Source organism: Arachis hypogaea, chromosome 17 (assembly GCF_003086295.3).
Source record: "Arachis hypogaea cultivar Tifrunner chromosome 17, arahy.Tifrunner.gnm2.J5K5, whole genome shotgun sequence".
Classification (NCBI taxonomy): Eukaryota; Viridiplantae; Streptophyta; class Magnoliopsida; order Fabales; family Fabaceae; genus Arachis; species Arachis hypogaea.
This window is the reverse complement of record NC_092052.1, coordinates 18,210,922-18,233,026: the sequence shown is the minus strand read 5'-3', so window position 1 is coordinate 18,233,026 and position 22,105 is coordinate 18,210,922. Positions and strand designations below refer to the sequence as shown.

General features: G+C 32.8%; 1 protein-coding gene, 1 non-coding gene and 1 pseudogene across 3 annotated transcripts; 2 read left to right on the top strand and 1 right to left on the bottom strand.

Annotated features, from left to right (window-relative positions):
• The first annotated feature begins 627 nt into the window (after positions 1–627).
• Positions 628–709, top strand: TRNAS-AGA (transfer RNA serine (anticodon AGA)). The gene has a single exon. It is a non-coding gene; the product is annotated as a tRNA-Ser (tRNA).
• Positions 710–917: 208 nt separating this feature from the next.
• On the bottom strand, positions 918–8,791 carry LOC112762933 (uncharacterized; annotated as a pseudogene).
• A 7,893-nt stretch (positions 8,792–16,684) lies between these two features.
• On the top strand, positions 16,685–21,064 carry LOC112765355 (helicase SEN1). 2 transcript variants are annotated; one of them, XM_025811259.3, is made up of 8 exons: positions 16,685–16,994; positions 17,105–17,238; positions 17,316–17,906; positions 18,226–19,509; positions 19,624–19,948; positions 20,046–20,304; positions 20,387–20,623; positions 20,720–21,064. In XM_025811259.3, the coding sequence occupies exons 2-8, from the start codon at positions 17,131–17,133 to the stop codon at positions 20,751–20,753; spliced, it is 2,838 nt and encodes a 945-aa protein (XP_025667044.1). In that variant the 5' UTR covers positions 16,685–16,994; positions 17,105–17,130; the 3' UTR covers positions 20,754–21,064. The 2 variants fall into 2 exon arrangements, with proteins under 2 accessions (XP_025667044.1, XP_072078628.1); XM_072222527.1 differs by lacking the exon at positions 16,685–16,994 and having other exon boundaries at positions 17,006–17,238.
• Positions 21,065–22,105: the final 1,041 nt, after the last annotated feature.

Here is a 22,105-nt window from a genome sequence, read left to right as displayed (position 1 = left end):
AGAGAAATTAAGGGATAATAGAATGTATTTTAGTAAATTTAATGAAAATATAGTTAAATGGGAGTGACATTGGTAATTTTAGGAATGGTAAAAACCTTTTTTTTTTAAAATAATATAATCAAAATATGAATAAAACTAAAAAAGTAAAAAAATGTACAGTGGTGGCTAAGAATTTAGTGGTTCATTTTTGTGTTCATAAAAAAAATTTAATTATTTTGTTGCAAAAAATTCTGATTATTTTAGTAGTTGATTAATTTATTAAAATATTATATTAAACACATATAAACATACACAAAATTAATTATAAAATCAATCATTTGTATAGAATATATATTGTAATATAAGATATATATTAAAAATGAGTTACACAATAAATATATATATATAAATACATATACATGATGATTAAATTTTGGTGTACACGTAATATTTAAAGTTTTCAGGACTTAATCCATGTTTTCCATTTTTCATATAAAAAACAAGCACTAATCCATGTTTTCATTTTGTTTCACGTTTCGATCACCATTATTAATCCATGTTTTCCATTACATTATTTTAATATATGAAAAGATGGTGAAAATAAAATAGTCTATTAAATATGATATTACACGAAAATATAACAAAAAAGTGGACGTGCCGGAGTGGTTATCGGGCATGACTAGAAATCATGTGGGCTCTGCCCGCGCAGGTTCGAATCCTGCCGTTCACGTTTTTGTATGTGCTCTGCCCAAAGTGCCCAAAGAGAACATCACAAAAATTACAATCCACCGTTATAAAATAAACACCAGAAATATACAATGTGTTCTCTAAAATCTGTTTTTTATATTAATTTGTTACATTTTTTTTCAACAATATAAGATTTACAAAAATATGTTAATTCAATGCAATACAAAATACTAACCAAAATATGTTTCTAATTATTTTTGTCCAGGCATAAGTAGTAATAATTCAATTTCATATGAGCCCATGTTGAAAACTAACCTATAATGATATACACATTAATTTATATTCAAATGAACATACATATAAATTATAAAGTTTGCAAGTTATAAGATTCCACATACCTAAAAGAAGTAGAAGCTGTATTTGAATTGTTCCATAGACTTAGTTTCTTGAATGGTGCCTCCAGTGAATCAAGTTCAAGGTCCCACAAGGAATTCTCAATGGCCCGAGCCAGTTTCTCATCCTCATAAGCATTGTGAAAGCATTTTCTTTCCTTAGCATCAAGAACCAGTTCCCTCCATACACTGTTACGGTTTATCAATGTTGATGCATTTCCTAATATCCAAAGGCAATATCTGTGCATAAAACCAAACCAAAAGTTTTTCAATAAAAAAGAACTAAATCTCACCATTTAGAGCATGATCATAACATATATCTACAGTATATAATGGATTCATGTAGGTACATTTTTCTTAGTGTATGAAATCTTAAATTACAAAAATGCACATAATTAATAAAGTTGGTTATTTTCAGTTATATAATAGAATTTAATTTAACTTTTGCACGTAGATCTAATCATGTAATATCATATCAGCAAAAACAACTATCTTTTAATAGTGGCATACCTAGCCCTTGTGAATGCCACATTTGTTCTTTGTCTATTTGAAAGAAAACCAATATTTCCAACACCATTGGATCTCACACTTGATATTATAATTATGTCTTCTTCACCACCTTGAAAACCATCAACAGAACGAACACTCACAGAGAAGTTAGGATCACTGTCTGAAATGTATTGCTTTATGGTCTTCTGGATTTCATGAAAACATTCTGGCAAGAGAGGGAAAAGAAATAATATCATATATATATCATATTAGGTTTAACAATGTTTTTATTCCCTATAATTGTGTGTTTAAATGTTTCAAAATTATTTTGGTCCCATTAAAGGTTTTGCTTGGTGTTGGTTTCTCATTTTTCTATAGGTAAGTTCCTTGATTCCTATCATCTAAACTTCATATTAAATTAAGATATTATAAATAATCAAGAAAATTTAGGAAATATTGGTATAGATAAAAAATAATGTTCTTGTTATTTGAATAAACTAAATAAATATTTTAAAATAGAGTAATAACTAGGAGTCTTAATCCAACCTCTTAATTATCCTCCTAATACTTAAATGAATAAAAATTCAAATATATATCTTATTTTCCGAAAACATCAAAACTTTTTTATTTAGAAATTAGGAAGAAAATTAAAAGGATTGGTTAGAACTCTAATTATTTTTCTTTAAAATATCTATAATTTCTAATGACATGGTAAGACTAAACACAGTTTAAGAAAAAAGAGGTACCAAGATCATGGCAAAAGTTTTATAGAGACTAAAATTAAAATGACCTATATTTATAGGGACTAAAGGATATTCAAGCTTAATTACAAATGATGAGAAAGATAAGCTAACCTTTTCTAAGGCTTTGAATAATCTGTGAGACAGCAGCAGCCTCAGCAATGTTCTTCAAACTATGATCATGATTAGACTGCTCTTTATCCCTTGATATGTTGATGAAAGAGTAGGAGCCATACATTTTCCCTTTAAGGAATTGTTTATTGTAGCTTGTTAATTTGACAATGGATGCATCAGCAAGTTGCTTATCATAGAACTCTTCACTTGGGAATTTGCTAATTGACGGATGCATCCTATACTGAATATTAAGCATGTGCCTCTCTTTTCCCAACAATACCAATCTCTCAAACAAACTTCTTCCAAATTCAGCCTTCTCAGCTATTGGTGCGAAATTTATAACCCACAAACTAACCAGCAAGTGCACTGGGTCGTACCAAGTAATACTTCAGGTGAGTGAAGGTCGATCCCACGAGAATTGATGGATCAAGCAACAATAATTGAGTGATAGGCTTAGTCAGACAAACAGAAAGTAATATTAGGAGTTCAAAAGACATTAAACAATGTAAAGAATATTGAAGAAAGGTAAGTAAATAAGTTGGGAATAAAATATAGAGAAGACAGTTAAGGTTTTAAAGTTGAAGGTTGTGGTAGGCTTAGAGAAGGGGGGTTGAATCTATGCCTTCCTTTTCAGTTGCTGTTTTTACCCTTAGAAACAAATTTGTAATTCTGATTCTGTTTGAACTCAGCAGCGAAAATTTATGAGACAATTTAGTTTTGTCTCATGAATATCAGAAAACAGAACACAGCAGAGAAGAGAAAAGCTAACACCAGCATGTATCCTGGTTCGGTTGCCTTGTGCTATGCAACCTACATCCAGTATCCTCCACAACTATGGAAGAATTTCACTATAGTTAACAGTATTACATACACCAATAACACAGGATTGACCCAATCCTTTCACACTCAAGTTCTGACCTAACTTGACATTGGCTATGCTAATACCTAACTATACCTCTTAGTGCTAACCCAACTAAGAAAGGGATACCTCACAGGTACAAGATACAAGACATAAACACACCTAAAGAAATCTGAAAATAACTCTAGGCTTTTCTCTCAAGTGTTTTCCTCAGCCTTTTTCCACTCATGGCTTTTACTTGAGCTCTCTCAATATGCCTTTTCTCACAAGAAATTACAGAAAGATAAACATAGAAAAGTACATTACAATCTGTAAAACATGAAGGAGATTGACTTCATCTACATCCTCTATGCTATGCGAAAAACCAGATTAGCAAGCCTCTGATTCAGTTCGTCATACTGGCGAAATGCACCTTTGATTAGGTTACACTGTCCAGTTAGTTGAACTTCTTCAAAGAGCTTTCTCAGAACAAAACCTCTATTCACTGGTTTTCTCTCCTTGCTTCTGAATGAACAGCAAGCTTCTTTTTATCTCCTTGCATGTTCCTTGGTTCTTCTTCCAAGGTCAACACCTTGAGCCTTGAGCTTTACCAACCCACAAGCTCACTTTTTCTTCTCAAACATCAAAGTAGGATCTTTGCTTCTGACTTCTCCAACTTGACCGAAAGCCATGTAGGAGTAACCGAGATTGTCTTCCAATGGTCAACCAAATCTGAACCATAGAGATGCAACTTGGTCCCCAAGAATCTCTTGTGACCGTGGATTTGTAGCAGTAAAGAACAGAGATCAACTTTACCTTGAATGCCATTTTCGGATAGTGCAGAGAGTTGGGAAGAAGGGATGAAGATCTGATGCATGCAAGATGAGATGGATTACCTTTAACCTAAGCTTGATTTGGATTAGATTTTCTGCTTTAGCTTCTGTGCTTCAAGCTTAGATTTTCTCTTTCTTGCTTCTTTGGTTACTGGCTTATGGAGGAAACTTTTCTTCTCTTTCTCTTTCTTACTTTTCTGAAGTCTTGATGTGACTTGATTAGAGAGGAGAGGAACGTTGCTTTGGTTGGAGCAAGATGGTGGGAAATTGAAAAACAATTTCAGGCTTGGATCGGGTTCTTCTCTACTTCAACCCGTTGGTGCTTTGCTATGCTTCTTTGATGAATTTTGTTTGAAATAAATGACTTGGGCTTGTCTTTATTCACACTTACCATTCAACCCATTTGCCTTGTTTTATTTTCCATTCAAGTTGGGCTGTAAATCAGATTTTGGCCTGCAACATATAATAAATAATCAGCAACATATACTTATTAATTTAAACAACTCTAATTATTTATTTTGCCAAAAATAATGTTTGTCATCACTAATTAATTTAGTTAATTTCTTAACTCAACAAAAGTTATCTATTTTTTCCGGATTTACTTTTCTTACTAACTATTTTAATCATGTAGGATTTAATTTATGGCAAACTATATGTGACTAGACCCTAATTCCTTAGACCTTTCTAGTCTCCTCTAAAATTCATCAACAACCAATTCCTTGGTCAATTAATTTCAATTAGAGGGTGATGATCAATTTCCAGTTTATATGGCACAAAAACTCTAATTACCAAAAAATAAAAGGATTATATGTTACGTATCCTGTTAAATTCAGATAATTAAAATTTAGGAGAATATATTTTCAAGCAGTTCAAGTGAAAAGCTTTTCCAAGTTATACAAGAACTCAAATAGAAGGAGGGTCATACTTCCGTTCCACCCAAATTCATAAAATAAAGAGCGAAAACAATTCTTAAATTATAAATCCATACATGAATTAAAATAGAAAAAGCAATAAAATCAATCCATACAAATAGACCTTAACAATAGAGGTTTAGTTGCTCATGGTTCAGAGTAGAAAACTAGGATTGTAAATTGGAATGGAATAATGTTTTGCTCAGGTGGAATGAAAAGTTAACTAATTCCAATCCTCTTTTATATCTAATCCTAATTAATTTAAATTATAATTTTTAAAACTAAATAATATCTTTTCCTATTTTTTAAAATAAAAATTAAAGTTTAAATCATAATTAATTATAGCAATCAGCACGTCTTCAATTAATGGGTGGGGACCACTTGCTTCGCAGGATCCACACCTAACTTGGTGATGGGCTGCGCCTTACTTGGTGTGAATGAAATGAGGAAGGGCGTGTTGGGCTTGATGGCTGCGCCTAACTTGGCCATGGGCTGCATCTAACTTGATGGAGGCCTAATCCTTATGCATGCTTATTAATGTTTTGCGCCTAACTTGAGAACTTGAGAAATCTCAAGTTAGGCGCAGCCTTGGCAGTGTGATTGGAGAAGAAGTATAAACTATTATATATCGTTGGAAAATTCTAAAAGTTAGCTTTTCAACGCCACTAAAATCACGTTCATTGAACCTCTGTAGCTCGAGTTATTCAGGTTTGAATGCAGAGAAGTCAGGGTTGATAGCATTATTCGCCTTCTCTTTTTCTGCGGAAACTCCATCAAATTCAGCCAAATGCTACCTAAAATAAACAGAATTGCACATGACTCAAAGTAACATCCATAGTGGCTAAAAGATAATTAATTCTTGATTAAACTCAACAAATAAAATACAAATTCATTAGAAAAAGATAGAGAAGATGCTCACGCATTAGCTATCTAAAATTTGATCAATTATCATATTAGATAATGATCTTCAATAATAAACAAATTCAAAACAACTAAGTTACTAAACCAAAGGAGTATCTACTAGAATATTTAAAAAGATTAAACAAGCAAAACTACTTGGTTAGGGTGTTTTAAACACGGGTTCAAACCATGGAAACAACCACCGATATAATTATTAGGTTAAGCTGTGTACATTATACCCTTTAGGTGTGGCCCTTTCCCGGATCTTGCGTTAACACGGGATGCTTGTGCACCAGAAAGTTTCCTTTAAAAGATTTCAGAATCTAAACCAAACTCACATTTTTGTGACCTAATTTCATATATGATAATCAAGTAAACAACTCTTTTTCCCTATATTTTAGTGCTTGAGCATCCAAAGTACCTTGCTTTTAACCAATGCAGGAAGCTGTCTTTCATCACCTATGAGAACAGCATGTTGAAGACCAGGAAGTTGCAATGGAATTGCTGACTCACATTCTCTCAGCTGTGCTGCTTCATCAATAACTACAAACCGGAACTTTTCCCCTTCTTGAGTATGCAGTTTAGAAGAACTTGATGCAGTACGAAATACTAAGCATGCTTTCTAAATGCAAAACATTGACATGCCATCTTTGCTTGTGAACCAAGGAAGCGAAATTGAAAGTGATAGTGAACTTAGTATGCTTTGTAGGCTTTTTCCATCTTTACATTGATGAAAGTCTCGTTTGAACTTGGTATTGCGCAGCGAAGTTTCCAAAGATTTCAACAAATCCAGAGCAATGAACATTTTCTTTACCACTTTGAATGAAATCATAGCTGTTGGTAGGTGAGTATACAAGGCTTTCATGAACAACTTGAGCCTACCTCCAATGTAACTGAACCATTGCTTCACAAATTGCTCCATCGTCATACCAGAGGTACTCATCTTTTTATCTTCAACATACAAATTGTAAGACTCTACAATGCCATCGAATTTCTTCTCAACAAATTGCTCAAATGTCAAAAGGTTAGAACTCTTCACTTTTCTCTTGTATGAAGAATATGCACGTTTTACATTGCTGTCACTTTTCTTAGCAAATTCTTCCAATGACATTAGATCCTCCTTATCATTCAGTTCACACCTATATTGTTGATTGGGGTTCTTCAGTAACTTGATCATAAGTTCCAAGTGATGCTTCCACCCGGTTAATGGCATAAAACACTTTAAAAGCTCTTCCACTCTATAATCAAGAAACACATCTTCAAGACCGGGAAAATTGTCCACTTTCATTCTGTTTTTGTTGCCAAATAGCAAAATGTTACCAAGGCCATAAGTATCAAACTTCTGTGACTGCTTAAACAAACTATGCAGGCGAGACGCCACGGTCAACACTGCATTATTAGTTGGAGCACATGTCAATGTTCTGATCTTCGACCGGAGCAATGAATATAACAAGCAAGCAACAGTCTTTGTTTTGCCGGTTCCCGGGGGCCCCCATATAAGTTTAACATTATGACTGTAATGGCATTTGCTCATAGCAACACAGCTTAGAACAGAATCTCTTTGAGATTCATTCAGATTCTGAGCACGGATTATGCTTTGTGCTGAAGATTGAGCTGGAGACTGAGTCATGTTTTCTCCAGAACAGCAAAAAATCTGACAGACTTCTTCAATCTGTAAAATATGGTATAACCATTGGAAATAAAAATAAGAAATCAAATAGATTCAACAAAATTAGCAGCATATCGAAATCAGAGATCAATGCATGAACATTTATAAAATGAGTCTCATGTAGAAAATGTTTCCATTTGCAGCTAGCATCAATATGCTTTTTAAATAACACTTAACTTACATTTGAATTAGGCTCATGCTGCAGAACTTTTTCAATAATGTTTATCTTTTCATCAACATTCAGTGCTCGCCAAATGCGAATATTTGTGGTCATGTTCAACAAATATACAACACAGAGCTTTTGTGTTTCGTTAATATTCCCGGAAAATTCAGAATCCATATCCAAGCATTTAGATGAAAGTACATCAATCTCATCAGTAAATTCATCTTCTGATCCACAAATATAAGCAATATGGTATTGCATTTTAGGCCTGTTCAAGTCATATATCCCTTTTGGTCTAACATCTGTGAAAGCAACAATGTCTCCAAATTCAGGTTCATATTTCTCAACATTTTGAACTTCTTCAGTGACCTTCTTTACTCTCATTTTATAGAACAAGGCCTTGGGAGGTTTGAAGTCCCTGGACCTTTGAATCGTCATGACCTCACAAAATGGAGCTTGAGAAACACCTTCTATTCCTGAGCACAGATCACTGTGAGTTTCCTCAATCAGTGGGAAAATAAATGAGTTCAAGTACTCTTTTGTTGAGGAGAGTGAGAGTGGAATCTTCTGAACCTGTGAAGAAAAACATTTTATCTCCTAGAAGATCAAAATGGAATAGAAAGTGCAACCAAAATAGATAATAAGATTAACATCATTTGAGGCATAATATATAACTATAACTATTATATTACAAAGTTGTAGTGCTTCCTTTCTTGCTAAGAAATTTCATTATCTACTTACAGCAGAAAAGCAATGCTTGTATTAATCTTTTTGAAGAGAAGTTGAAATTAAGAATACAATTAGTTTGCGAATTTGTGATTAAAAATACAGGAGCAACTTTGTACTTATGAAGAACAGCACTCTTTCAATTCTACATTTTGTTTCCTCACTATGTTAAAAATTTAAAAACAGAACAAAAACAGAAAACTTACTAAATAAATAAATAGAATAATGTAAGAATATCAAAGGCTAAAGAATATTGAACATAAAACAATAATAATAAAAAAGACCTTGTCTTTGTAGAGCTTGTGGTTCAGAACATCATGGAGAGTCCATGAGAACATAATATCCAACATCCTTGATCCTTTTTTTTTCTCTCTGAATTCTAAATGACACAAATAAAGAATACGAGTCACAATTTTTTTTCTTTATTTTGTTGACGTATATAGCAGTCAGCCAGTCACTATTAATGAAGGAAACAGAACCGTCCACAATACAAAACTTCGAACCACATTAGTAAATAGTAGTGAAGAAGAGGTAATGTCCAATTTGGTACCCGAAAGATTCAAACGCTGACATTTTGGTACTTAACTATTGTTATTGACAAAAAGGTACCTGAATGATTAAAATTTTTGCCAAACGTGTCTACGTGCTTGCCGGACCATAGCTTCGGTGAGTACGATGCTTACGTGGACGCCGATTTTTGTTGACAAGATCAGTTTTATATTAGATGGAATTTGTAATTAAAATTATGCTTAGTCTACCTGAAAATTAAGTTAACCTAATTGAATATTGGTTTTTTCCCAATTTAATTTTGCCCTAAAACCCAATTAGCAAATGTTGTTACTAGTTACTGAGTTACTGTGGTTAGTGTGTCACTACTAGTGAAATTCAAATGTCACGTAGAGAGGGAGAGACGTTGCTCTGGAAGCTTGGCGCGAAGAAGAACGATACTAGGCGAGAGACATTGTCGAATCAAGGGTAACGGTTTTCAAGTGACATCGTTGGATCACCATTCTTCGCAAGGAGCAACCCTACGAAGAGGTACGTTCTGCTTCATGATCTTTGTTTAAGTTCTGGTTTATTTTGTTTGCTGGTGACATCCTGTTTATTCATTGTATCTTTTCTCTACTATTTCTTAGATGGATTGTGTAGTTACGTTTGTATATCATCACATGGGTTGCTTGAAAGGGTTAGAGATGGGAATGTGATATACGAAGGGGGTTTAGTAACTGAGATACACAGGGTGAATGTGGAGACATGTAATTTATTTTTTGTTGAGGGGTTATTTTTAGACCTGGGTTACCCTGGATATAATGAGGCGTATTGGCTAGAACCTGGTTTCGAATTAGGTAAGGGTCTTAGAGTGCTTAGGATAGATGCTGAAGTGATGAGGATGTGTGAGAGTGCAATTAAAAATGACAACACTGTCCATCTCTATTTTGATCACCCCATTGATGCCAACCCTGAAATCATTGATGACAATGTGGTGTCTGATGGTAGCAGTGAGAGTGTGGCTGAGGTCAATCCACCTGGTGATGAGAGGGAACTGAAGTTGTGAATGAGGCCACTGGTGAGGTTAATCAGTTGAATAAGGCTTTGACAGTTGTTGTGAAGGAGTTTTTGAACGAAGTTGTGATTGAGGAGGCTGTTGATGTTAACGAGTCGGATAAATGTGAGGGTGGTGTTATGAATGATGATGTGAATCACGGGAATGGGGATAAAGAGACTAAACAACCTGCAGCTCCAGAGAAAGTTGTTAAGAGGGTGAAAAAGAGGCATCTAAGACCACCACCCAGTGGTTTATCACAAGAAAGAAGAGCTGCTGAATCTGAACAGCCTGAGAGTGATCCTCGAGAAGCTAAAACAGTAAATGAACAAACACACAAGACCAATGATGATGATGCACATGTTGCCAACGAAGGTGCTAACATTGAAGAACCAGTGGTGGATGAGTTGAGGGTAGAGGAACCAGCTACTCAAAATGCAACAGGTAAATTTATTATTTCTGTTTTGTTACAGCATTTTTGGAGAAGTATTGGGTTTATAAATCCAATGATTATGATGCACATGTTGCCAATGAAGGTGCTAACATTGAAGAACCAGTGGTGGATGAGTTGATGGCAGAGGAACCAGCTACAGAAAATGCAGCAGGTAAAATTATTGTTTCTATTTTGTTACAGCATTTTTGGATAAGTATTGCATCATGGCTGACATATATCAACTGATGTATTAATAGATACAGAAACACAAAGAAATGAGAGGACAAATACAAGGAGAAATCATCCACGGCCTCAACCATCTAGGCAAAGGACTGTACCTGGAAAGGATGATGAAACACCAAGGGTAGAGGTGCCTAATCCGAACAGAGCAGATGGAGACATGGGACCTGAGATGTACCAATACGAATCTGATGAACTGTATAGCCCTCCTGGATCTGATGATGAAGATGAACCTGTTTTTCTGCAACATAACCCGAATACACCATTTGGAAAAATTACTCTGGAGTTGAACATGGAGTTTGAGACCATGGAACACTTTAAAGTAGCAGTGCAAAAGTACAACATACAAATTGGGAGACAGGTATTCTATCTTAGGAATGAGAAGAAGAGGTACATGGTGATTTGCTACGACCCCGACTGCCCTTGGTTGTGTTACTGTTCGAGGACCAACTATCCAGCCTCGTTTCAGATTAAGACATTTGTGGATGAGCATACGTGTCCGAGAAGCAACAAGAGTAAGTCAGTGAGTTGTGCCTGGGTTGCTGAGGAGCTGGTACCGAAACTCAGAATACATCCCAATATGTTACAAAGGGAGGCACAGGAGTGGTTTAAGGTGGAGTATGACATCTCAGTTAATGAGAGGATGATGTACAGGGCTATGGATAAAGCCAAAAATGTTATTGAAGGAACGGAAAAGGATCAATACCTGAGACTTAGAGACTATCTGAATGAAATCATCAAGGATAATCCTGGGTCAAGAGCCAACATGGGGACTACTCCACAGCAGGAAGGGTTGCCTAGGTTTAGGAACTTGTATGTTTGTTTGGCTGCTTGCAAGCAGAGATTTAAAGCAGGGTGCAGACCCTTCATAGTGTTGGATGGGACGTTTCTGAAAGGTTACTTTGGAGGGAAATTACTAACAGCAGTAGGTCAAGACGCGAACAACCAGTTTTTCCCAATTGCATACGGTATTGTGGATACAGAAACTCGGGAAAATTGGAGATTCTTTCTTGAGGACTTACATATTGACATAGGGGACTATAATGAGAATGCTTGGGTTTTTATGTCCGACCAGCAGAAGGTAATATGCACTGTATCCAATCATTGGTGCTCTTATATTCTTACTTGAGTAACTTAAATGTATTAATGCTAACTGCTGAGTTTACCTATGAATGCAGAGATTGATACCAGCATTACAGGATGTGATGCCAGGTGTGAAACACAGATTTTGTTGTATGCATATGTGGAGAAACTTGAACAAACGATGGAAGGATAAGGAACTTAAGGGAGCATTCTGGCAATGTGCAAAAGCAGAAACAAAAGCAGACTCAAAACCAGATTTAACCCAAACAATATACAGATAACAATCAACAATAACTCAACCCTCTTCAGCTGCTCCTTCATGTCATTCACCATAGAAAGCACCATCATCATCTTATCCCTTTCCCGGCCATCACTACGTTCCAGATTGATTCTGCTTTTCTTCTTTGGGTCTGCTATGCCCACCATGTTGCTATTCTCCGAAGAAACTTCTCCTTTCACACATTGCTCTTCTATTTCATCCAACCATTGAAAATATCCACAACGTCTTTGTGTGTTCTAGCATGGCACAAAAATTTCATGAATCAGAGTGCGATCAAAAACTAAATCTGAAAAAATGGAGAAAATAAACCCAAGAAGATTGCATCATTTCGTCACGTATACATCAACATTCTAAGCTTACCTTTCACATAGGGCAACGTAGAAACCATCTATCAGGGTTGCTACTTGTCTTCGACTTCAACGGAACCACTGGAAGGGGACAAAAGTAACACCCTTCGTAGATTTTACTCACAACTCCTGAACCACTATCAACGTCGAAGGCTTGAATGAATGAGTGCTTTCTCACGGTTCCACCTTTTCCACGAGCCCTAGTTGCTTGCATCTTTCAGATTGGGATCGTGTTCTACGAGTGAACGAAGAGAGCAAAATTGGGTTTTAGGGCAAAATTAAATTGGGGCAAAACCAATATTCAATTAGGTTAACTTAATTTTCAGGTAGGCTAAGCATAATTTTAATTACAAATTTCATCTAATATAAAACTGATCTTGTCAGCAAAAATCGGTGTCCACATAAGCATCGTACTCACCGGAGCTATGGTCCGGCAAGCACGTGAACACGCTTGGCAAAAATTTTAATCATTCAGGTACCTTTTTGTCAATAACAATAGTTAGGTACCAAAATGTCAGCGTTTGAATCTTTCGGGTATTGAAATTGTCATTACCTCTAGTGAAGAATAATTAGCTGTAGTAAATAGGAACAAAAAGGTAACATTAAACGAAACTGATTAGTCTTTTTTCTGTTTGACTGGATACTGAAAAAAGCCAAATAAAAAAAATAATATTAAATGATAAATATTATTATTTTGAGTCAATATTTAAACAATAATAGTTTACAACACATTTACAAAGATTCGCATACATAAAGTACATTATTTATATTTATATTTACTATAGTATATACATATAAATTTAAAGATTTTCAATGGCTCAAAAAAAGGGAATTTAAATCTATGACCTTTTTTATGCTTTAAAATTTAAGCAATAAAACAATTTCTACAACTTTGAATCTACTGTGTCTGCGAAGTTGATTATGCATGAAACAATTTATTTTTGTCTCATAATGAATTAATAGAAAATAGAGTATAGTAGAGAAAAAAACACAGCTATATATCTTGGTTCAATCATCTTATACAATGTAGTATATCCAGTCTTCACTACAACAATAATAAAATTTTTACTATCTTTTCAATAATTACAATTACCAATTTTTTAGGATTCTTTCTAAGAGAGTCACTTAGATAAAGATGTCAAAAATGTCTTTTTTTAAAGATATTTTTTAAAAATTGAAATTTAACACATATAATTAATTTAATTGTATTATTTTTATTAAAATTAGACTGGATCAATTTAACAAAAAAATTAATAAATTAAATTTTTAAATCGGTATAAATTAATATTTTTTATAAAAAATTACTACAATATCCCTATTATAAAACACAACTAAAATATCCCTATATATATATTGAAAACTTTAAATTCTAACCCTATAACGATAGAGAAGAAAATGGTTAGAATTTAGAATTCTCAAAATTAATATATATAATAAGAGCATTTTAGTCATTTTATATAATAGGGGTATTGTAGTCATTTTTTATAAAAAATAATATTAATTTAAACGGATTCAAAATTTGATTCACTATTTTTCGGTCAAATTAATTTATCTGACCTAATTTTGACAAAAATAACATAATTTAAGTGATTATATGTGTTAAATTTTAATTATTAAAAGATCTTTAAAAAAAAGACGTTTTATGCGTCTTTATGAGAGCATCCCTCTCTTCCTAATCCTATCCGAGACAAACTAAACTTTTAACTAGGGGTGGCAATATGTACCCTACCCGTGGGTATCCAACCCGATCCGTAGCGGGTAGGGTTCTCGTGCGGGTCGGGTAGGGTGCGGGTTGAGCTTCAACCCTACCCGACCAACCCGCACTCTATATATGTTTATATTATATATTTATATAAAAATATGTTTTAAGTGGATGTTGAATCAAAGACCTCTCACTAAATGCAAAAGATCCTTAGTCACTAAAAGAAAATCATTAATTGATAATTTAATATATATTTTTTTTACATAAAAATCAGTTTTATTTTAAATTATCATCAAGTTATATAATAATGTTGTATCTTTTTTGTAACCCGCGGATAGGGTCGGGTACCCGCGGATTAAGAGCGGGTAGGGTTAGGGTTGGGATATTCTCAACCCGCGGGTAGAGTATGGTTGAATTTATATAAAAATTTCAACCCGCAGGTAGGATTAGGGTTGGATCCAAACCCTACCCTATCCTACCCATTGCCACCCTTACTTTTAACCAAACTTAATTTAGTTATATTCACTCCTTAGACTCTCAATACTACTCACCTAATTTAACAAAAAAAATCTCTCAAAATAATTACAAAAGATATTGAAATAATCTTTGGCTTTTCTCCAAATTAAATTTGTTTGCCTTTTTTTTAATGGTTTTTTCTCTAAATTCTTACATTTATGCATTTTTTTCATTAATTGAAACAAAAAAAGATAAAACTAAAAAAATCAGAATATTCAATAAAAAAAAATATGAAAGAGAAGAAATAAAACAAGTTGAAAACTATAAAAATAACCAGATTTTAGAATTCTCAATTGTTGTCTTTATCTTAGCAAAATGCTTTTTTTTAGTGTAGATACATTCCTTCCAAAACTTCAAAATTTGAGTGGTGAGGTGTTAGGTTAACTCATAAATTTGGTTTTCTCTCGTTACCTCAATTTAAAAGTATTCGTTATTACATGTAGTGAAATGCGTTGGTCACTCCTAACACAAAGATGAAAAAGTAGCAAAGGTTGACGCCAAGTCAATTGCAAGTTATTTAAGTTGGTCGCTTTCTCATGCACTGTTGTTTAGTTTCTTTCATTGGTGGGAATATGAATGTGTATCAAAAAGAGAGAGAAAGCAAAGAAACTTAGAGGCTAAGCAGATGACTAAAAAATAAAAATAGTGAAAGGGATTTTTTTTTTCTTTTTCTCTTTCTGCAACATAGGACACTTTTAAACTTTAAATTCAAAAGTAAAATATGGGATAAAAACAACAATTCACCTCTATAATTTTAAAAAATATAAAAAAAATTAACTTTTAAAAATATTAATTAATATTAGAATTTATGTTTGTAATGTAAAATTTAGAATTATATGTTTATAATTTAAAATATAAAATTTAAGATGAGCGAAATAATTCTAAAAAATTTGTTGATTTTCATCGAAAAAAGTAGTTAACTAGCATTACTTTTTATTTTAATAACCTTGAAAATAGAATCTAAAAAAACTAATAAAGTTGACTAAATATTGATTGAAAAATATTAGTTTTAATTTATTTTCTAAATAGATACTCATATAAGGAGAAGAGATGCCTTAGGAAAGAAGGTTCTACTAGGTTGTGAGCTTTTGCAATATGAATAATTATCAATAATAATATAATATATACACTAAAATTCAATTACGAATTATGTCTTAGTGCATATGTTAATATTAATACTATTATTAATAAAAATTTTAAAACTTTTATTGTAATAAATTTATTGAAAATTAATTTTTATATAATATTTTTTAATTGGCATGTTTAACATATACATTTAGGCAATATATTAGTTAAATCCAAAATTTTATTATATTACTAATACAAGTTGAATTATTTGTCTATTGTAGGTTTATTTATTTTTTTAATTAATTATTTAATATATATATATATATATATATATATATATATATATATATATATATAAACTGACGATTTTGTATTAGATTTTTTAGTTTCATATTTTTTTATTTTGTCTTGAGAAATATATATTATAAAAATAAAAATAAACACGGAGAGAAAAATATTGTTCAAGATTATATTATGCAGCAGCAACAATAATAATAAATTAATAATAGCATAAAATACAAGTTATAAATTAAACTATTATTATAAATTATAAATTATAAATAAAAGCAATTGTAATAATAAACCATATTAGGTTTTAGGTATACACAATACACTAAAATAACTACTAGTTTAAGAAAAAAAGTTCAAATATTAGTCAAATTTATTATTTTTGGTTAATATTTTTAGTCATTAGTTCAATTCTTTTAATTTAGTAATTTAACAACATATTTTTAGTTTATATTTTTAAATATTATTAGTTGGCTATTGTCAAAAACAATAAATTTTATTGACTCTGTACTATTTCTCTTAGTATAAAATTCAGATTAAAATACAAAATATATATCAATACACAAGGATTGAATTTGTAGCTAATTTTAGCATACAAATATTATTTTTAATATTTGTAGCTGATTTTAATATTATTTTTAATATTTGTAGTATTAAGTAATTAATATTTTTCAAGAAAATAGTCCAATAATTAAGTAGGCCTCGTAAATAAATAAAGCATTCCCCCGTTTAATTTGCCAAGTAATGTTTTAATTACTACTAACAATTCAACAATATATTTTTAATTTATATTTTTAAATATTATTGACTAACTACAGTAAAAAATAATAAATGCTATTAATTTTCTAATATTTTTTTTTAGTAAAAAACTACTAAATACATAATGTAGTTGATTTTAGTGTTGTAGTATTAAGCAATTAACATTTTCCAAAAAAATAGTCCAATAATTACTACTAATTGCATCTTAACCTTTAAGTTGCTCCTTTAATTTCTCTACCCGGGTCTTTTTCATTCATCAACCGCTACAAGTCTACAACAACCAGATTCATTTTAGTAAGTATTCTTCATTAACATTAACATATACAAGTGATGAATAGTTTCACTATATCTATCAGAGAAGATTAATGGTTTTGCTTTCTTGCTATTATTTGAAATTGATTCAGATTTGTTCTTCATCAATTAGCAAAGGATGTCAAAGACAACTAGGGAGGATCATGATGATGAATCCAGTTTGTTGGATATTGTCTTTTCTTGGACTCTCAAAGATGTTCTGAATGATAATCTTTACAAGCACAAGGTTATTTTAGTCTTTTCTCTTTTGTTTTCATATTGGTGAAGCTAAGAAATGAATTTAAGAAACAGTGTTTTTAACAGGTTGTTAAGATTCCAGAGACATTCAATTCTGTGAAAGAATACATGACCTCATTCGTTCCTTCATTGATTGAAGAGACACGCAGTGACATATGTTCAGGCTTGAAAGGAGTGTCTAGAGCTCGATTCTGCGAAATCAAGACTGTCAAAATGGACAAAGAGTTCTTCGAACCTCCTAAGAATTTGTTCTATCTCTTAACATTGGTGAACACTAGTGATAATGATGATGTAGATAAAGATGATGTGGAAGAAGGTGGTGAAATTGGAAAATCATATGAGCTTATGTTAGGAGATGTTATTGCATTTACTCCTGTTAGACCAAAATGCATAGATGATTTAAACAGCCCCAAAAACTTCTACCATATTGGTTATGTTGTTAGGCCAAAACGTGCATATGACAATGTAATTCCAATTTTGTCCTCCAAGCTCATGGAGACTAAGAATGAATATGACAGAAGTGGTGGTGTTAAGAAGCTTTATGCTGTGCATCTTATGAACATTCTAACAAATGTTAGGATATGGAAGGCATTGAATTCACAGCTAGAGGATGCAGACATGAGCATTATTGAAAAGGTGCTAAGACCTGACACGAAGGTAAGGGAAAAAAATATATATATATATATTCTGTATATTGAGGTTGTGTATTTAGGTTATGTTTATAGTTTATTGTATATCATTTTTTAACTTTGGTTTGATGGTGAATTACTTTGTAAATACAGATTTATGCAAATGAGTATTTGATGTATCTAGAGATTCTATGATTCACTAGGTGTAAATACATTACATAAATCTAGTGCATGATATGGACTGTTTTAAATTTATCATAATCTGAATGCTTCTAAGGCTGTCATTCCCTTAATTGCTCAAAACACTGAGGTAATAACATGTTACATGTTTTCTTTATTGTTCCTAGATTGGAAGAAAATGTCAAATATGCCCCTCAGAACTAAACGTTATTGGCACTTCAAGCATAAGAAATATGATTCAGTCTCAGAATCTCAATGAATCACAAGAAGATGCAGTTTCAAGCTGTGTGAGCATGACAAAATGTCACCATAACAGCACCATTAACCTTGTATGGGGACCTCCTGGGACTGGGAAAACCAAGACTGTGGCTTGTATCTTGTTTTCCCTTTTGAAGCTTAGAGTCAGGACATTAACATGTGCTCCAACTAACACGGCAGTGATGGCGGTTGCGTCGAGGCTGCATAGCCTTGTTAAGGATTCACTTGAGCATGAATCATATGGTTTTGGCGACATAGTGCTATTTGGCAATAGTTCTAGAATGAAGGTTGATAGTTATCTTGGCCTTAAAGATATCTTTCTCGAAAATCGTGTGAATAATCTTGTTAAGTGTTTTGCTCCACTAAGTGGTTGGAAACATAGCATCGAATCAATGATTCAACTGATTAAGGAACCTAAGAAGCTCTATAAATTGTATCAGAAAGAGGAGGGCCTAATGCCATTCAAAGATTTTGTGAAGCAAGAAAACAGCACTGTTGAATTCCAGTATAGCCTATACAAAATAAGGAACTGGCTCTTTGGTGATTCTAAAACATTGAAGGAATTTGTGAACATGAAATACAGTGACATTGCAGAAAAGTATCATTCTCTCATTGAAAGCTTAATGACATTTAATCAATTTGTGAAGAAGAAATACAGGGAATTGAAAGGAAAACTCGAGTTCTGTATGCAGACTTTGTACACACACATGCCAACATCTTTTATTCAGATCAGTGATGTGAGGAGAATGACTAGAGCTTTTGGTTTTCTTAGATCCCTTGAAAGTTCCTTGAATCATGTTCCGTACAGGAAAACTCTGAATTATAGTGATGATGATGATGAAGAAGCAAATGAAGAAAAAGAAATTCTTGACTACTTGGGGTGGCCAAGCCTGGAAAGAGAATTATGTGTTGGAATACTAACTTCACTTTCTCAATCAGTTTTCATTCCAAGGACTAATGACAAGCATGGAATTGAGAAATTTTGCTTGTCGAATGCTTGTCTGATTTTCTGTACAGCATCAAGTTCTGTAAAGTTGTTCACAAAAGGAATGACACAACTGAAATTTCTGGTAGTTGATGAAGCAGCCCAGCTTAAAGAATGCGAGTCAACCGTACCATTACAGCTCCCAGGCCTTAGGCATTGTGTCTTAATCGGCGACGAGAAACAACTTCCGGCCTTGGTTAAAAGCAAGGTACTGAGCATTGTTTCTAAATAGTTAGTACTTTTGTGATCTTAATTGTTGTTTACTGAATCTTGATAATTTTTTATGTGTCTAATGTTTTTTAAATTGAATAAAATCTTATAGATTGCTGAGAAGACAGAATTCGGAAGAAGCTTGTTTGAAAGGTTGGTGATTTTAGGAAATGAGAAGCATATGCTGAATATTCAGTATAGGATGAGTCCTTCAATTAGCTTATTTCCAAGTGAAGAGTTCTATGAAGGAAAGCTTTCTGATGCTCCAATTTTGAGTAATTTAAGCTATAACAAAAAATTCCTTGAAGGAGAAATCTATGGCTCTTATTCATTCATAAATGTAGCTAAAGGCAGAGAACAAATTGGTCTGGGACATAGTACAAAAAACACTGTTGAAGCTGCAGTTATTTCTGAGATTGTTGGAAACCTCTATAAAGGTTGCTATGTTTTCTCACCTTTTCTTGTATAATTAACTATGTCACCTAATTTTTATGTGTGTTCTTAGTAGTGTAACAAAAATTTTTTTTTTGGCAGAGTTTGTGAGGACAAAGAAGAAAACTAGCATAGGAATCATATCTCCTTACAATGCTCAAGTTTATGAAATTCAAGAGAAAGTTAAGAATTACACTTCAGTTTCTGATCCTGATTTCAGTTTAAGTGTTCGTTCCGTCGATGGCTTTCAAGGCGGCGAAGAAGACATTATCATAATATCAACAGTTAGAGCAAATGGTGCTGGAAAAGTCGGTTTTCTTTCCAACAGACAAAGAACAAATGTGGCATTGACAAGAGCTAGGTATGTTAAACTAAACTACCACCTTAATTTATAAATGAGAATATGCATAAGGTGATTAAAATTTATTGTTTGATTTTTGTAGATATTGCCTTTGGATTGTTGGCAATGGTTCAACATTGTTTAATAGTGAGTCTATATGGAGTAAACTGGTTCTTGATGCTAAGAAAAGAAATTGTTTTCACAATGCTAGTAAAGACAAGAAATTGGGTCAAGTAATTGATGATGCATTGTTTGAGATTGAACTTCTTGAAGAATCTGCATCAACATTTAAGAAACTAAGCCTAGGGAGTAAGTCAGAATTTGGTGGTTCATATTCAAGGTAAAATGTTTGTTGCCTAGCTTAATTTGTGTACAGTTTTGTATGATTTTTCACTTTTGACTTTTGAGGATCTAATATTCTTGTATAAATTTTCAGAAAATCTTCACGGAACAGGCCAAGGAAGTGTTAATTCGGTTTATGATGGACCTGGTGGATGCAACATCGTCAAGGAGCTTAGCTTCTTTTCAACTTGTATATTTAATTCTTTTGAACTTATTAATCGTATCAATTGGTGTTTTCTTCAATTAATGTTCAGACGGATAGTGTGGTTTACATATAAACTATAAACCTGTTGTTCTTTGGTGCCAAGAAAGTAGAAAACCGTGTTGTGTGATAACTGATTATAAGAAACTTAATTTTAACTTTTAGTATTTATTTGTAATATGTTTCATGTATGTCTTCCTTTGGATACTTAATACATTTGGGTAATTGGGTATGTAATTTTTACTATCTTTTAAGTATTATATACACTAATTTTTTAAGACTCAACGTAATCCTATCTGAGACACATCAAGCTTTAACATAAACTTGATTTGGTAACGTAACTACCTAAACCAGACACACTAAGTGCTTACCCAACTTAGTAAGGGATACCTCTCAGGTACTTTATACAAAATAAAAATACAACTAAAAGAAATATGAAATTACTCTTGACTTTTTTTTCAAGTGTTTTTCTCAACCTTTTTCTCTCAATGGTTTTTTCTCAATGCCTCTCTTTCTTGCCTTTTAGTAAAAACATGAAGGAGATGATGATTCACAGCCTTGACTCTTTATGCTAAACCCAACTTCTGAACTCAAATCGTTATTCTTCATCTTGGCGGAGTGCTCCCTTTAGTGGAGGTGTAATGCTTCCAAGACTTTAAACTCTATTTGTGAGGTTTTTCTCTTCTCTCTAATTCGGGTTCTCTATCCTTCAACTCTAATATGATTCATTTTCCTTTTTGCATCTTCATCAGAGCCACAGTTAGGGTTTTCTCAAAGTCAAATTCTTGGACCTTGGTCTAGCAGAGATCCTTCATTCTCTTTCTTCAATCAACCCTTAAATTAGGGATTTCAAATCTGATCATTTGCTTGACCGAGGAGGATAGAACAATAGAAATTGATTTGTTCAGTGATAATCCCAAATCCAAACCCTTGAAATAGTACTTTGGCCTCAAGTAATATTTGTAGGCTATTAATTTACAGCAGATAAAGTTCAGCCACCTCTTTTCTCTTGTTACCCAAAATAGTGGTGCAGAAAATTAGAAAAGAAGTGAAGAAATCAACTTACATGCAAATGAAAACTAATTACTTTTAACCTCTGACTTAGCTTAACATTCTCTTGATTAGTTTGATTGGATATTGCTTTCTTGACTAGCTTTCTCTTTCTTTCTTCTCTGGTATGTGAGTTCGAAAATGAAATTCTCTCTCTCTTGTGTTTACCCAAAGTGCATATGAGAAACCTAGTTTAGGTTTAATTCACTGAAGCTTGGTTGGTATTGG